General features: G+C 41.1%; 1 protein-coding gene across 1 annotated transcript in view; it reads right to left on the bottom strand.

Moving 5' to 3' along the window:
* Positions 1–901: 901 nt before the first annotated feature.
* Positions 902–17535, bottom strand: part of LOC125008823 (adenylate cyclase type 1-like) — a 49322-nt gene continuing 32688 nt past the window's right edge. Inside the window, exons 13-20 of the mRNA XM_047586144.1 lie at positions 15957–16231; positions 14552–14678; positions 13131–13247; positions 9122–9268; positions 8581–8679; positions 7464–7578; positions 6115–6239; positions 902–3418 (exon numbers count right to left, since the gene is read on the bottom strand). Coding sequence (XP_047442100.1) covers positions 3092–3418; positions 6115–6239; positions 7464–7578; positions 8581–8679; positions 9122–9268; positions 13131–13247; positions 14552–14678; positions 15957–16231 — 1332 coding nt within the window. The 3' untranslated portion in view covers positions 902–3091. The remainder of the gene's footprint in view (positions 3419–6114; positions 6240–7463; positions 7579–8580; positions 8680–9121; positions 9269–13130; positions 13248–14551; positions 14679–15956; positions 16232–17535) is intronic.

Here is a 17535-nt window from a genome sequence, read left to right as displayed (position 1 = left end):
TGGTGGTTTGCACTGATGCTACAGGAAGGTTCTGGGTTTGTATCCACCGGCCGACTGGAGCCTTTCTTTCTGTGTAGAGTTTCCATGTTCTCCCTGTGTCTGGCCGGGTTCTCTCCAGGAACTTGCTCGTTAGGTTAATTGGTGATTGTAAATTGGCTGTAGTTCCTTTTATTCAGAACGATTTCAGTCAGGTTGAAGACTGTTTGTGCGTCTGTATGTGTGAATGGGCTTATATGTGTCTGTGTGTGTATGAATGGCTGCATTTGTTTGTTATTTTTAATCTGTGTGAAGAACTTTGTGTTACATCCGTATGAAAAATCCTATATACTTTGATTTGACTATAGTTGGATCCTGTTGACACTTTTCGACTTTTCTACACAATATAAAACAAAACTATTTACCGTTTGCACTGTTTTTGCATCATCAGCTTGCACACGTGCACTTTACACTCAATCCCTTGTGTTAGTCTCATGTCTTCATCTTTAAAAAATATGAGTGATGTGGTTAATCCTTCATTTTTGTCTGACATTAATAAATAAACAATATATATTAGTAATTATTAGGAGCAATTAACATGAAATTAACAGGATAAAAAAATACCTATTTAGGATGCCATATTTTATATTATTATTATTATTATTATTATTATGGATTAACAGAGAAAGCTGTAATAAATGTCCACTGTCATGTCTAAAATGTGCAGATCAAAAATGTGGGCCATTACTGAACAGCAGCGCTGGAATGGAGCTGACATTGACCTCGATGCTGCTCCAGCGTCTTACATCAGCCGCTCTGTTTTTCTACTGTTGCGTAACTTTACAGCAGAGTTTGATGGCCTCTCCATATGCACTTTGTGTGTCTGTGCGCGTGGAGTTTGTGTAAATGAGCACAGTCAGAGCGCTCTTGCTCCCGGGGGCACGTCCCCGCCGGCTTTATTTTCATAATACGTCCATATCATCGCAGTGCAAACACTTATAGTATAAAATATCGTCTTTAACAAAATGTACATTCACATAAAACATCTCCATAAATACATCTTCAACAAAAGAACTTGACAAATATCAGATCATTCGTTTTATATATATATATATATATATATATCTCTGAAAAAAGACTCAATAATAGCTTGTAATACCCACATATAACAATTGAAACCCGTATCATACAGTAAGAAAATATCCAATTTACAGGAAAAATATTGTACACAACTCCTTTCCATCAACTTGTCCATGGACAGTTTTTAAAGCAAGTGTATAAAAATCCTCATTTTTAAACCTCTTAGAAACTCAAAGAAAGCGTCCGAGCTACGATATAGATTTGAAATCGATTTCAAATATCATAAGAAGTACGACAGGTTACAGTGTCCGAGTAAATCTCTCCAAAAAATCAACACTTAGCCATCGCTTAGAGTTACAAAACCGTGGAGGAAACAGTAAAAATACAGGCATTCAACATAAGGAAAAACCCACGGCGACCGTAGCCACGCATTCAGTTGTGCTACAGCTCGACACGAAAAAAGTTTGATATGTTTGTGAAAATAGGTTGGCACATTTGAAGACCAGCTACCTGTTGACTACAGCAGGAGCAGGGACGAGAAGAAGGAGGAGAAATAACTCCCCCTACACACACCATCCCTCCCTACCCGGCCTGATGTCTATCTATCCTGAAAAATACGTCCTCAGAAAAGTCCGCGCGCACACCAAGCTCATGAAGAAGACACGGGTCAAAAAAGCACCTTACATTCAAGAGGACCGCTACCGTTAGCGCATGCATGAGGACGACGTCGAAAAAACAGAGTGTGTCCGCTGCTCGGGCCTGCATCAGTGTCTCATCAAAGCATGCATGTAGGAGCCGCAGGCTTGCAGGCAGTGCATGCTCCAACAGATTAGAGGAGAGTTAATGGCTGTGGTAAGCCGTACTGCGAGTAGCATGCTATACCATAAAATAAATCATCTGGGTTTTTTGCATGAGGAAGCCAGACACAGAGGTTTGGGTGTCTCCTCACAAAGTGTTCTTTCTCCGAAGCAGCGATTTAGTTCATAAAAATAGTCAAACGGAATATCTGAACAATAGAAAATATTTTTTTCATAAACAAGCACGCAGAAAAAAAAGAAAAAAAAAAAAAACTAAAAAAAAAAAAAGGTTTTCTAAGTCATGCTTCAACTCCACAGAGATACAGACTTGGTGTGGCTAGCTATGCACACTCTACTGGCTACAAACACTATCAGGTTCAAAGTAGTAGAATCCAGCCGGCTACAGCATGCAAAAAAAGGGAGGGAGGGTGGGAGGGGGGGCTGAGATAGGAGACGAACCGCGTTATTGCTACACTTTGACAAGGAAGAATCTGGAAGTCAAGCATCACAGGGAAACAGACAGCAAACGTGACCGAAATGCAGCAGCGGCGGCATCATGCACTTAAAGACGCCGAGCAGCTCGGCTCAGGGGGGCGAAGAGTTTCAGCTCATGTGCCGACAGAAGTGGAGGAAATGACCGAAGGCGATGCCATGTCGCGGTTTGGCATTTCATGTCGCCGACCGCTGCCTTTTTGCAATTATACATTTGGCTTCATCCACTTTATAAACTCTTGGACAACAACGGCCCCGGTGTGATTATTTCCTGTGATTCGTTGTCCAATAACTCAATGAAAGGCAACAGAAAAATGGCAAGAAACTCGTCGTGAGGAGTGGTCGCTAAGGCAACAGCACTGGTTTGGTTTTTTTTTACTGAGACAAAAAGGGGTCAGATAAAGTTGTTAAAGGAATATTCTGGATGTGGATGTTTTTATTTTTCGATTCAGTTCATTGTGTTTGTGGATAACGGTTCCATCCGTGGCCTTTTGATTGGCGGTAGAGCAACGTGGCGAAAGCATCCTGTGTCCTGTTTACGACACCCACCGGCGTCAAACAACAAACAGGGCTCCGGTGTGGAGGGGGAGTCGAGGGCCGAGGCCGCCTCAGACCTCCGGCTGGACGATCGGCCGTTGTCTGTCTCCCACAGACAGCAGAAGAAGAGTGGACTTTCCCCCTCTGTGTTAAGCTCCCTTTTCGCTACAGCTATCTTGTTGCCACGGTCACCATGGAGACAACATCCGTCACACCACTGCAGTGGGAACAGAGGGCAGGTACCTGGTGGTGCTGGTGGAGGCGGTGGGCTTGGCCGCGCTCGGGCTCGGGGTCCTGACGGCGGCGTAGGTGGCCACGGTGGGGGCGGGGCTCAGCCTGGTGCACACGCTGCCGTGGGCGAACGCGCCGGAGCGACGCTCGGCGTTGCCGGGCAGAGTTTGACACGGCCGGCCCGCTTGTTGTCGCCGCCCCTCCAGGAAGTAGGTGAGCATCTGACCTTTGCCCTTCACGCTGACCTGGCCCCGGCACACGAAGTTGTAGTAGTCGGTGATGAGGCGGTAGACGTCCTCTGTTACCTGGAAGAGGGAGACGGGTGAGTGTTGGTTCTTAAAGAAGGCAAAGTTACACAAAGTTATGTTCCTCATGTCTGTGCATTAAGAGGCTTAGCTTACTAGAAAGACTGGAAGCACGGTTATATTATATATATGTTGATATTCTATGATATTTGCTTGTCGTCTTCGTGTATTAAATCTAATTAATATCTAGTCTTGGAAAATACTATTAAACCTTATTTGTGACTGATGAACTTGGAAATAGATGTAGATTTCTTTAACAACAGTAAATGTTGTAGATTTTGTTCAGTAGATCTTCATCTTTTATTTTCAAGATACAGTACATACGCTCACTGGCCACTTCATTAGGTACACCTGTTCAATTTCCTGTTAACACAAATATCTAATCAGTCAATCACATGGTTACAGATCAATGCATTTATTCATGTAGAGGTGATAAGACAACTCGCTGAAGTTCAAACCGAGCATCAGGATGAGGAAGAAAGGAGATTTAAATGACTTTAAACATGGTCTGGTTGGTCTGAGTATTTCAGAAACTGCTGATCTACTGGGATTTTCACACACAACTATCTCTAGGGTTTAACAGAGAATGGTCCCAAAAAGATAAAATGTCCAGTGAGCAGCAGTTGTTGATGTGAGAGGTCAGAGGAGAATGGGCAGACTGGTTGGAGATGATAGAAAGGCAACAGTAACTCAAATAACCACTGGTTCCAACCAAGGAATGTAGAATACTATCTCTGAACGCACAACACGTCCAACCTTGAAGAAGATGGGCTACAGCAGCAGAAGACCACACCGGGGGCCACTCCTGTCAGCTAAGAACAGGAAACTGAGGCTACAGTTCACACAGACTCAACAACACTGGACAATAGAAGAAGGAAAAACGTTGCCTGGTCTGATGAGTCTCAATTTTAGCTGCTTCATTCAGATGTCAGGGTCAGAATTTAAACAACATGAAAGCATGGATCCATCCTGCCTTGTATCAACCATGACCCCCTCTTGTGGGGGGGTCATGGTTTAAAAGCCACAGTCTACCTGAGTATTGTTGCTGACCATGTCCATCCCTTTATGACCACAGTGGACCATCTTCTGACGGCTACTTCCAGCAGGATAATGCACCATGTCACAAAGCTCATATCATCTCAAACTGGTTTCTGGAACATGACGATGAGTTCACTGTTCTCCAACGGCCTCCACAGTCACCACATCTCAATCCAATAGATAGAGGAACCTTTGGGATGTGGTGGAACGGGAGATTCTCATCATAGATGTGCAGCCGACAAATCTGCAGCAACTGATGCTATCATGTCAATATGGACCAAAACCTCTGAGGAATGTTTCCAACACCTTGTTGAAAGTATGACACCAAGAATTAAGGCAGTTCTGAAGGTAAAATGAAGCCCAACCTTTTACTAGTGAGGTGTGAGTAATAACGTGGCCAGTGAGTGTACACTTCTGCCCATAATATTGTTTTTTACCTCTTTTAATGAGATGATTGTGACAATATGATTTATATAAAAAAGAAATAAAAAGAGGAACGTGTCTCAAAACAACATTATTGCAACTTTATGGGCGAAAGTAGCAGAAACCTCAAACAGGCACAGAGATATAAAACGTTGTCAACCATTTTATCACATTCTCGATAAAAACAATATTTAATCTCAGTATATCTGTTGAATACACATTAAAACAATAAAGCCCTGGCAGATTTAGATTTGCCTCTGTTCTCTGCAGCCCTCTCCCCTGATTGATTGAACTCACCTGCATCTCATCAACTCATCAAGCCTCAATAAAAGACCTGCTCTCTGTCCAGTGTTGCCAGTTTGTTTTCTACGTCTTTCCTGCTTCTTGCTTCCTTTCCTGCTACTACTTTTTTGGCCCTTGTCTTTTCTTCATCCAGAGTTTGCTTTGGTGAGCTTTACTTGTCTTTTGTATTCAGTTTGCTCTCTGCAGACAACAGTAATAGTATAACCACCTGCCATCAGCTGCTCAACGATTCCACCATCTGCAACTATTTTCCACCTCTTGTCTCTTTTTTGTTTTTGTTGTCACTAAACAGTGCCTGGGTCTTTGGTCCTGTTTTTGAGGAAACATAACAATAAAAATAGTTTTTATCTTAATATATATATATATATATATATAGTCTGCATATTCCAGAAATCTGAAATAGTAGTGAGCCAAGAATCGAACCCTGTGGGATTCCTCTCTAAAACGAACACCTTATTTTCTTTTAATACATTAATATTTGCACGTTGTTTGTGTTCAGAAAGGTTCTGAAAAGTTTAAAAACATGTTAGAAATCCTCCAATATCAAGAAAACAAAAAAGAGCGGTTTTTATTTTCATCAAAAGGAATTTAATCTTGTGATTGAATTTTGAAAAAATTAGCTGCCTGAAGCCAAACTGGAATTTTTTGAATCATGCAGAGATTTCTTTTGTGCATTCATCAGCGTCTCCAACTTTAACTTGAGTGTATGTTTCTCGGTCTCTGTGGAGACGCAACGGTACCAAACTTAATAACTGTGTCCAGCTTAAACTTTTCCTAAAACCACAATCTTAGTTTTTAGTTCAACCATTCGAGTTTTTGCTGCATCTATTGTAAACGTTCAAGCTGCAGATCCTAATCTTACTGAGACTTGATTGGACTTGGAAAGAAAGGAAAAAGTAAGGGACACAGAAGTCACTGACGTAGTAGTGTACCTGTATCTTTCCTTGTACTCCGGTACTGTCCATCCTGCTGGCTACATTCACCGTGTTTCCCCAGATGTCGTACTGAGGCCTCCGGGCCCCAATCACTCCTGCCACCACTGGGCCCACGTTGATACCTGGAGAGCACATTTCCAGAGTCTCGGTTATCACACTGCACATATAAAGCTAATTATTAGACCTTTTACTGAATGCTACAGAAAAATATATAAAAAAATGTTTTTTTAACTCCTTCTTTTGATCCATGCAATAGGCTATATATGTTTTAATGCACTTTAAATGGACAAAATCACAGAGTTTATGAGTTTCCATTAACTTTAAATCCAAAACCTCAAAGGATCAAGTTAAAGAGACGAGGCTGTTATTGTTGTGCAGCAGATCGATTAAAGTTTTACTCGTTCTGAACTGAAAGGGATTTCTGCACAGTACATGATCTAGTTCTTGTCCAATACTACAATAAATTTGGATGGGAGCTGCTTCTGTTATGAAATGAGAAACTAGTCCATGCTCTGATAAATGTTTTTGCCTGTTTTCCAGTGAAAATTGCATCTGAAATGATCTACTCTATTCTTCCTGCAAACACAACAAATTTTTATTTTTATTTATTTATTTATTTTTGGGGGAAAACATCATTAAAGTGCCGACATGCTATGAGGCTGCTTGGGTAACCACTCGTGACCTATATTATTTAATGTCAATTGTCCAAGTCTTGTTCAGAGCAATGATTTAAAGTCCAGAGACCACAAGGATTATTTAATCCCTACTTGTATTATTGTTAATCCTGACTAATTGGGGCTTTTTTATTATTGTATTTTGGCCAAAAATATTGTAATTTGTGTAATACTAACTCATGACATGCAGCCAATTCTGCTGCAGGAGTTAAATGATGGACACAAACATGGAACATGATGATCTGTAGGTTTTGTTTTTCCTTCTGGAACGTCAGTATTGTGCAAATTACCAAAAGTTACGTTTTGCAGAGGGGGTCCTGGGCCAAGAACACAAACACATTTTTTTTTTTTTTATTATTTTTTTTACACATGGAGCCCCACAGTCTGCAGACAGGATGGCACTGTGTACACCAGGTTACACTGGGATTAAACACGGGCTCCCGTCGCAGGCTCCCCACAGGATACCCAACACAATGGAACCCAGAACTTCAGGTCTCGCTGTGACGAGCTTCCTGCAGGGAACGTTCTCTCTGTGATGCATTTCCCACCAAACTTACCGGCACTGAGTGGCTGCAGCGTCCAGTGTGACAGGTCAGAAACTCTGACACTAGTGTATATATAGGCCACTCAGTGTGTGTGTGTGTGTGTGTACATGTGTGTCTTTTCACTCACCCACTCTCAGGACAAAGTCGTTGTAGGACTGGTAGTTGATGGCATCCAGGACGTCAAACATCTCGATGGCAAAGTCTGACACCGTGCATAAATGTGAGGTGATGGACTTCTTCGCCTAAGAGTCAGAAACACACACAAATAAGTTAGAGTGATGCAGAACCTTTGGGTGGGAGGTCATATTAGCCCTCATCCATTTCTATTCCCTCGGTGTGACAACAGCCACGAAGACGTGCACCAGGATTTCATTAAACTCAAACCGCTGCAGTGACCGACTTGCAGGTTTGCGCAATGTTCTGCAGAAGTTGCAGAAAGGCCTCTTTTGTTTGTCAGCTTTGTGGGGTTTAAAGAAACTTTCTGAACGCATAGCATGCTGACGCCCAAGCGGCCGGTAATCCCTCAGAGGATTTTGTGCAAAACGTGACAGCGTTATAAATATCAACAGCTACACTGCAGAAACCGAAACCTAACTAAGACGAAATATCTTAAATCCAGCCACAGTATGCTTGCTTTTTTTTTTTTGTCTACCAGGATAGATTCAGCATGACAACATTTAACTCTCGTTTCTAAGTAGTTGTTGAGATTTTCTTTCTGGTGGTTTACAGTCTCAGGCATAACATTATGACCACCTTCCTTTCTCCCCAAACTGTTTTATGGTTGCATCCTGTTGGGGGTGACTGCTGCCATCAAGGAGTGACATTGCTCGTATGAGGTGACAGGGGGGGCTGGTCTGGTCTAGGTGGGTGCTACATGTCTTAGTAACATCCACACGAATGAATTCCGGGTTCAAAAGTTTCCCAGAAGAACACTGAATTGTCACAAGACGGATTATTTACTTCTCCTGTCAGTGGTCGTAATGTTGTGGCTGATGTGGTGCATTTGCAATTTTTAAATAGCCAGTTTTTCCTGTTCTGTTGCAGATATCTTTGCTTATTTTAAGGACTCAATCCGCCACTTTAGAAAACGTTTCTTAAGCTTTTAGTTTCTGCTGCAACTTACACGGCAGTTCTAGGCCTCTTAAAAATACCATTTGGAACTATTTGCTTATAAGCCACGAAACACGTGCACAAACTCATGCATACGTAGCGCATGAGTCCAAATGTAGTGGCCGCACATGTACCTTGGAAGCAGTCGTAGGAACCAGCCCTACTGCAGCCATGTATGTGCTGCCGATGGTTTTGATCTTCTCGATGTCCCTGTAGCACTCCTTGTCCATCAGCTGGGAGAGGAAAAAGGGACAAAAACAGGAGGAAAACATTACAACTGTCACAAATTTCAAATCAAATATACCATATTATGGGTTGTGCAAGCAAAAGAAAAATCCAAAAACAACTTAAAATTGAGTAAATTAATGCTCTATGTAGCTGATTATAGTTTAAGGCGTGCCAAACGTCATCTGTAAGTAATTCCTCATTTTGTAGAACATTCCCAACCGCGACCATTGCTTATTACATTGCATCAATAAACATAACTTCTCTCTTTTTTTTTTAACCCTCAATCACAGCCCACAGTGTCATCTTTAAAAATGACATCACGTCAACGAGGCCCATGTTGCGCCGAAGCTCCAGATTCTCCACAGACGCGAAATTTTGCAAAGGGGGGAAAAATATGTATAAATATAAAACGTGAGGATTTATGGACGGGTGGACGGAATGAATCACCTCATCAAAGTCAGCGATGATCTCATTGAGCAGCCTCAGACACTCCACTCCCATGTTGTTCCCGTCCAGCTCGATGTAGAAGTCATTGAAGTTGGCGATGGAGGCGAACAGCACTCCGACCTGAGCGTAGGACTGGTAGTACAGGTCCTGAAAGGGTGGGACACTTGAATCAGACGTGGCCTGATGGTGACGAACCAGGTTCAGAAAAGGTTAATTAAATAATAGGAGATAAACGGTGAAAAAGACAAACACGGAGGTCGCTACAGGTGATGGAGGTCTTTGGGTTTTAGATGTTTTTGAGGCAAATTAAAAACCAACGTGGTTTCTTTCTCATGGCCGTGGTGGTTTACAACCATGCAAATAGTTTTGATTTTATGTGCTCTGGTTTTGAGAGATCTGTCTCTGATGTTGGTTTGTGGTAATCATAGCTCGAGGGTTAAAAAAAAAAAAAACATTTAAAAACATCAGAAACCGTGATGCCGACATGTTTCATCCACTGAAAGAAGCTGTGTACGTCAACTAAAAGGAAGATTTGTTTGGTACGAAGCTGCTCCGGGGTTCAGAATAAATACTGTTCATGCAGTAACATTGTGGCTTTTTTCTATTTTCTCATAAAACCACATATTGACCTCCATCCCTGACCAGTCACATCCCTTTTCTCCTCATTTTAACTGTATCAGATGGAGTCGTCTACATTATCTTAAATTATTACATGCACACGTTAATTCTCATGCAGACATTTAACACAAATTTCTTATGAGAGCACTAAATAAATCATACAGGAGATTTTTGATGTTGTTAGTTCTCATTTAAGCAGCAGAACTCTGAGATAAAACTCCTTAAAACAATAAAAGATTTTTGTTAAGGGGACACGACTACTCGATAATAAGGATACCTCAGCAACTGTTCATGAAATTGTTGTTATGTTGTTATATTTACACCATCCACATCAGCCACAACATTATGACCACTCAAAGGAGAAGTAAATAACATTGAAACCATCTTGTGACAATTCAATGTTCTGCTGGGGATCTTTTGGACCTGACACTCATTGGTGTGGATGTCCCTTAGACATGTGGCACCCAGACCAGACCAGACCCCCCCACCTCATAGCAAAGACACTCCTTGATGGCAGCAGACATCCCCAGCAGGATGCATCCTGATCCAGACGCACAAACGCTTTAGGAATAACTCAAAAAAACACAAAGAACAGCACAGAACACTTGACCTGGCCTCCAAATTCACTAGTTTAAGAATCTGTGGGGTGACGCTGCTTTACTTATCTGTAAAGGGAGTTAAATTAAATTGAGGAACTGTTTAGGGACAGAGAAACAAACCAACGTAAGCTGTAGTTGCGGTTTCAGTGAAAACAGAGCTTCAAATGCAGCAGCAGCAGCGTAACTTTGAATTCCAGGCAGCAGAGTCCCACTGCGCCGTGTTATGAATACAGTGTATGGGTGAACTTTAGCCCAGAGGAAAGAGAGGAAGCCTTTCTATACACTGTAGCTCTGCGGGGATCAGCGGCGTGCTGGAAGCATACTTCCTGACTTCCTGCCCCCAGTGTTTACTAGCCTCAGCCTCAGATGATCCCTGCGCCGTCTGATGCGCGACAATGCCGACTGTCCACAGATGCGGGCGCTCGGTTACGCGCTTTATTTTTTTCCGTGTAAATGAATTCATCTCAGCTCGTCAAACCGTGACCGAGAGCTGCTTGCCATAAACTGAATTGTGGCTTGCAGAGTCAGAGCCGTGCCCTAATTGCGGCTGTTCCGCTTTGTTTACACAAAATGTGCATTGAATTCTTTGTCCTGCAGCTAAAAATATTACAAGGAAAAACCTCACTAAGCAACATATGAGCAAACAGAGATTGAAAACTCAGTTAAGATGCAAGGTTTCCAGTGCTGGTTAGAGATTTAAATGCAATAATCCAACTAACTTTCATACTTTTTTTTGCACAGAAATCTGAACTTTGCCTTTCCTCATGTAGGCTTATCCTCCAGTTCAAAGCCTAAAGAACGCACGTTTTCATCACTAGCTGCAGACTGGGGGTAGGGGGACGTTCAGCAGTCAGTGCGCACAGACACACAACACTGTCAGCTCACACTTCCACTCTAACACCAGTACACATGGCTAAAGGGAAGTGGCGCCATTGTCCCGAACAGCTGGGTACATTTTCCCAACGTTGCAGGGCAGTGGAGGAAGTTTCTTTACATCCATCAGGCAAGAGAGAGGCCCTGAGACTGGAATCACATTTATTTTACACCGGCCCATGAGTGAGGATTTTGTTGATTTATAGGTCAAACGCAGCTAAATTCAGTTAAATCATCAATATAAAATCATGAGGTCATATCTGCATGGAACTGTTTACTGGATTAATAAATTCAAAAGTATTGATATAAAAGGGAAAAATACCTGTTTGGTTTTAACTTTAACGGTGAATCTGCAGGAAACTACATTTGAGGAAGTGGAAGTGGAAGTTTTTCCTTTTTATTTCTATGCTTTTATGTACAGTGTAATATGCCACCTCATGTTCTGCTGCATTACTGTGGAATGAATAAAAGAATAAAATAAAAGACTTACAAAATAATGGAAGCAGCGATCAAACAGTCACCACCTAAGGAGACTTTGTTTATGGGAGTGAATCACCCCTGAGATCCATTTGTCTGCTGATATCTGGGGATCTATCTCTATCTTCCTGAAATAAGGAAATGAACGAAAGCAGGAAACGGTTCTATGTCCTGAGAGGTCTATTCATTTATATTATTCCTCATTTAAACAAATCCAGTCTGAAAGCAGGAATGTGACAAGTGTAAATGAGAATATTAGATTTATTACATATATATTTACAGACTCAGCTGTTCCAAACCTTCCTAAATGTCACAAGGTCATAAATATATTACTCCTACTCTTTAATCTCCTGAGACTCGGCGTCCTCATATGGGGATGTCAAGTTTTAGGTTTCTTATTCTGCTTCATTTAAACTTTTATCGTCATAACTTGATACTAGTTGGTGTAAAAACATGACATCGGTCACAAAACCTCAGTTTTACAGCTGAAAGTTGTTTATTTATGTTTATTAACTTTAAGTTTAATATGACGCACAAATCCAATCAACAGCAAGAAGCTATAACTTTGCTAATTACCAAGAACTCGATTGAGGACTTCATTATTTACAATTCTGCTTTTGCACAGCAATGCTCAGACATGAGAATTAGCAGTTTTATATTTTATTACATATTGGGGACTTTATTATAATATTAATATTTATATAAAGTAATGATCCCAGTGTCCACACATGAGGACGTCATTTTTTCCCAAAAACTACTTTCTGTTCAGAGATGATGCTTAGTTTTCATAAATCTTAGGTCCTACAACTAAACCCAAATAAAGAGAAATTAAAAATGCATAGCAGACAGAAGCTCAGGTCTCAGGTGGTTAAGCCACTTGTTTTGTGGGGAAACATTTAGGTCATGTTTCACACACTTGTATCATAAAATGCATGATTTTTAAACAGGATCTGAGGCCAAAGCACAAAAAAAAGAAGAAGAAAACTGAGAAAACTGCCTCTTGTCGCTATAAACTCAGTAGTACCCAGAATAATAAGATCAGTTCAGACCCAATCAGAATCAAACGTCCTAAATATGTTATGATTTAACATATTTCACGTCCGTGCATAAAAGTTGAATTATTCATATTTAACTTTGCTTTCCTCAAATACTGTTTATTGTTGTCTGATGTTGTTTCATCTGAAAAGGATAAATCTACCAACAGCTGTGGATAACTCTAAGGTATGCAGCCTGGTGGGTGAGTCAGGATGCCAAACAACTTAATTGAGCCCAGTTTCATCCTGAACGTCTAGACGCATGTTTGACCTGTAAATCACCGAACCAGCGCCTCCTCTGAGTTTCTAGCAGCTCTATTTTTTTTTCCTGGCGCGAGAGGCGTGGGCGCTCCTTAGGCCTGACGATTCCCCTTCCCGACGGGCCTGGACATGCCCGCGGATGCTCACCATGTTCCTGGGGTTTGACATGAGGAAGTGCTGAGCCACATGAGCCGGCAGCAGGTTGAACAGGATCCTCTTGTTGTCCAGCTTCACCTTCTCCATGTCGCCTCGCTCCTCCTCCGCCTAGACAACACGACGCACAAACAGAGGAGGGAGAACTGGGTCCTTCATAGAGTCGATGCATGAGCAGATGCAAAGGTGGATCAATGCTGTGGCTCAGAGAGGAGGTGTAATTGCTTGTCCTTATCACTAGAGGGAGATAATGATTTGCAAACAAGACAAACGCTGCTGCTTCTTAAAATGGAAACACGCAGACTTTTCATGATCCACTGAGAGTACACAGAACTGTCTTTGAGCAATAGTGAAAAAAATATGCCCTATATTAAACCATTTCTCCTTTAAATGGAATTATAGCTGAGTAAATGTGTATTATCATTTAAAAATTGGACAACATTAGAGTAGGTGCTGATATTTAGGGCCAATATCAATATTTGAAAGTCTGCAATAAAGCAGTTTGCTGTGGCAGATTACAGAAAAAAAATGCAATCGTACTTAAAATATTAGACATTACACAGGCATAAAATAGCATTACATTACATCAGCTGGGCTGGCTGTTTAATTAAAAGCACTTTGTCACCGGAGACGCCTGCAAAAAACATCAAATCACATTTAGCATATTTTAACAGAATGACTAGAGACACTGTGACGAGAAGCCAGAGACTAAACACCAATAATAATAATAATAACAAAAAAAAGATTCTTTACGACACAATTACAAACTAATGTGTAGAAATACATACCCAGATCTGTCACCTATCTGTGATTAATGCAACTGCGCTGAAGACGGTTTATCACATAGTTTTGTGTTTTGTTACAAAGTTTCTGATTGGAGATTTTTGACTTTTTTTTACAAAAATACTCCGAAAACAAAAACCTCTTGAATGCACAGTATCGCTTAATGTCTTATGGTCTTCTTTGTGCCAAGAAATTGATTTTGCAGCAGTGGAAGGGGGAAGAACTCTCATCTTTTAACCAGTGGATAACGATACTAACAGACACTAACAGACTGGAGGATTATAAGAAGATTTGGAGACCAGTGATCACCTTTATAAAAGGAAAGTAGAGCATTGGTCACTCATACAGCCTAAACATGTATTTCTACTGGACAGCATACCTCGGGGTGGGTTTATCTGTTCGTTTTATTATGATTATGATTACTTTTTTATATCTTATTGTCATGTAATCTGTCTTTTTCCTTTGTTTTATCATCCCTTAATGTAAGTTCTTAAGTTATCTTGTTATACATACAGAGGAACTAAAGGAAACCTTATTTTGTACAGTTTGTTAAATCTGTGCTGAACCTGTCTTTTGCTTCCCAATTAAAATATTTGAAAAAGAACAAACAAATGAAACGCACACACACACACCTGAGTGGCCCAGAGGTAGTCGAGTCGCAGCTTCAGGTCCAGTTGTCTCGAGTGAAGAGCCAGAGCTCCAGAAAACAGCAGGACCGCCAACACGGGGTCGTAGCCTCGTGTGTGGAGAAAGCCGCCACTGGGAGACACACAAAAACATTTTGAGATTAGTAGTAGGGACAGGTATATTTATTATTAGTCCGTTCATTCGTGCGTTTGCTTTTTTCTCCATGTAGTTTTTGAGCCTTTTCTTATACTTATAGTATATTGGTGTGGTGTGAACTGTGATTTGCTTATTGTGACCACAGCTGCTGCTTATTTTGGTGATGACAAACGCAGCTTCTATAAGACACTTGTTGAGTTGGCCACTTTATTAGGTACACCTTGCTAGTAAAAGGTTGGATCCCCTTTTACCTTCAGAACTGCCTTAATTCTTGGTGTCATACTTTCAACAAAGCCTTGGAAACATTCCTCAGAGATTTTGGTCCATATTGACATGATAACATCACACAGTTGCTGCAGATTTTGATTTTCAGGAGTGGCCCCCGGTGTGGTCTTCTGCTGCTGTAGCCCATCTTTTTCAAGGTTGGACGTGTTGTGCGTTCAGAGATGGTATTCTGCATTCCTTGGTTGGAACCAGTGGTTATTTGAGTAACTGTTGTCTTTCTGTTATCACCAACCAGTCTGTTCATTCTCCTCTGACCTCTCACATCAACAACTGCTGCTCACTGGACATTTTATCTTTTTGGGACCATTCTCTGTTAAACCCTAGAGATGGTTGTGCACCAACAACCAGACCACATTCAAACACTTTAGTCCCCTTTCTTCCTCATTCTGATGCTCGGGTTGACTTCATCAAGTTGTCTTGATCTCCTCTACATGACTAAATGCATTGGACTGCAGCCGTGTGATTGGCTGATTAGCTATTTGTGTTAACAAGCAAATGAACAGGTGTACCTAATAAAGTGGCAAGTGAGTGTATATACTCTTACCATACCCAATCAGATGATTCTTTTCCTTGATTCCTTGATTTAAAGTTAAGTTAAATGCCATCAAAATCCAGAGTGGCACCTTCTAAAGTCTTGTTTTATGAAATTATGAAAAATAATTTAAACTATTAACAATTCTAAAAGGAAAAAGTCTTTTAAACCCTGGATCTGGGGAAAAATGGAGCAAACTTGATTAAGGCTAATATTATAAACAATGCACTAGTAGTTAGAGTTTTGAATATTTTACTCTTTATACTCTTCTGCAAGAATTTCAAATATTTCATTTGCAAAAATCTCAATTTTTGTAGCATAATTACAAACTAAAGCTGTCGAATAAATGTGGTGCTGCAAAAAGTGCAATAATTCCCTCTGAAAAGCTGCAGAGCAGGAGAATAATGTGGCATGAAACACATCACATGCAGCCTCACCCCACGGCTTGGCGGTAGCCGCTGGTCTCCATCACCACCGTGTAGGTCACGGAGAGGAGGAGGAGCAGGAGGATCTTGGGGAGGGAGGAGACGCGGAGGTAAGGGACCACGGTGAGGGTGCCGGCCACGCAGGACAGCAGGGCGTACGCCATGTTGGGGCAGGCCCTGTCCACCGCCGTGCTGTTGGTGGGTCCGACTCCGAGGAGGTCTGAGGGGACGTCGTCCAAAGAGCCGCTGGAGTTTGTCCTGACAATCCCCCAAGGAACACAGCCCACCTGGCATTGAATGAAACAAGTTATACAGCTGAGATTCCCAACCGCGGGTTAAAAGATTAGCTGAACCAATCTGAAAAGATTATGGCGCCACTCCAGGGGGTCACGGAGTAGACCTGTTATTTGAGCTCAATGCTAACTTGTGCACGCTAACGAGCCGGTGTGTAGCTTGCATGATGTTTACCACAAATCCGTTCATTAGCATTAGGCTTACCAGTTAATAAACAGTAGGCACAAACTTTTAATTGAGCTTAATCATGTTAGCATTAAGAGTTAAGCAGATTTATGAGCTGTGACCACACACTTATGAGTTTAATGCCAAATTGCATGCTAACGCATTACAGTGATGACACTAACAAGCTGGTGTGTAGTAGATACATTGTTTCTCATTATCTTCATCTTAGGTTAGCATGTCAGCATGCACATGTTAGCATTACGTGTAGCAGCTTAACAGAGAGTGTGCATGAACCTCTAATGGTGAGTAATGCCAGGGTGTGGAGTAAAGAAGTACAAATACTTTGTTAGTATACTTAAGTAGATTTTTCAGGTATCTGTACTTAACTTGAACATTTCTTTTTCTGATGACTTTTTACTTTTACTCCGTACATTTGTACAAGAATATCTGTACGTTATCCTCCTTACATTGTTAAAGCAGGTTTTTTTTTAACCTCCACTGATGACCTGACTACATCATCACACTAGAGAGGGAAAGTCAAAAGAAGAAGAAGAAGAAGAAGAAGAAGAAGAAGAGGAAGAAGAAGAGGGACAGTTAAAATTCTACAGTTGAAACTTGCTTATTTTTGATTATTCACTTTTCTAGTTAGATATGACTCGCAAATTTAACGAATCCGATTGATGGTAATGAGTTACAACATCACTAATTAGCAAATACTTGTTTGAGGACACTGGGATTTCATTGTTTGTACACCCATGTACGTATTGAAATGGATAGTTTTATATTTTTTATGTAATCCCTGTGTCCACATATGAGGATGTTGTTCTTTTCAACTTCTACTTCCTGTTCAAATATGATGCCTAGTTGTTGTACTTCTTAGGTCCTACACTAATCCTAGATACTTCAGAGAAACTAAAAGTGCATACCAAACTAAAGTTCGGGTCTCATTAGGTTAAAAGAGCAGTTCACTGTTTTCATGGCAAATGTGTGGTGTCTAAAATCCATGAACTTCTGTTCTGGCATTCAAGAAATGAGAGCTGTTAAAACTAAAGCTGTTAACAATGATCCAGATGCACATGCAGAACCTCTGATCAGTTCAGTCTAGATTATTCTGTCAGAACTTTTCTCATTT

This window comes from Mugil cephalus, chromosome 6, assembly GCF_022458985.1.
Source record: "Mugil cephalus isolate CIBA_MC_2020 chromosome 6, CIBA_Mcephalus_1.1, whole genome shotgun sequence".
Classification (NCBI taxonomy): Eukaryota; Metazoa; Chordata; class Actinopteri; order Mugiliformes; family Mugilidae; genus Mugil; species Mugil cephalus.
Note: the sequence above shows the minus strand (reverse complement) of the source record. Positions and strands in the feature narration are given on the sequence as shown.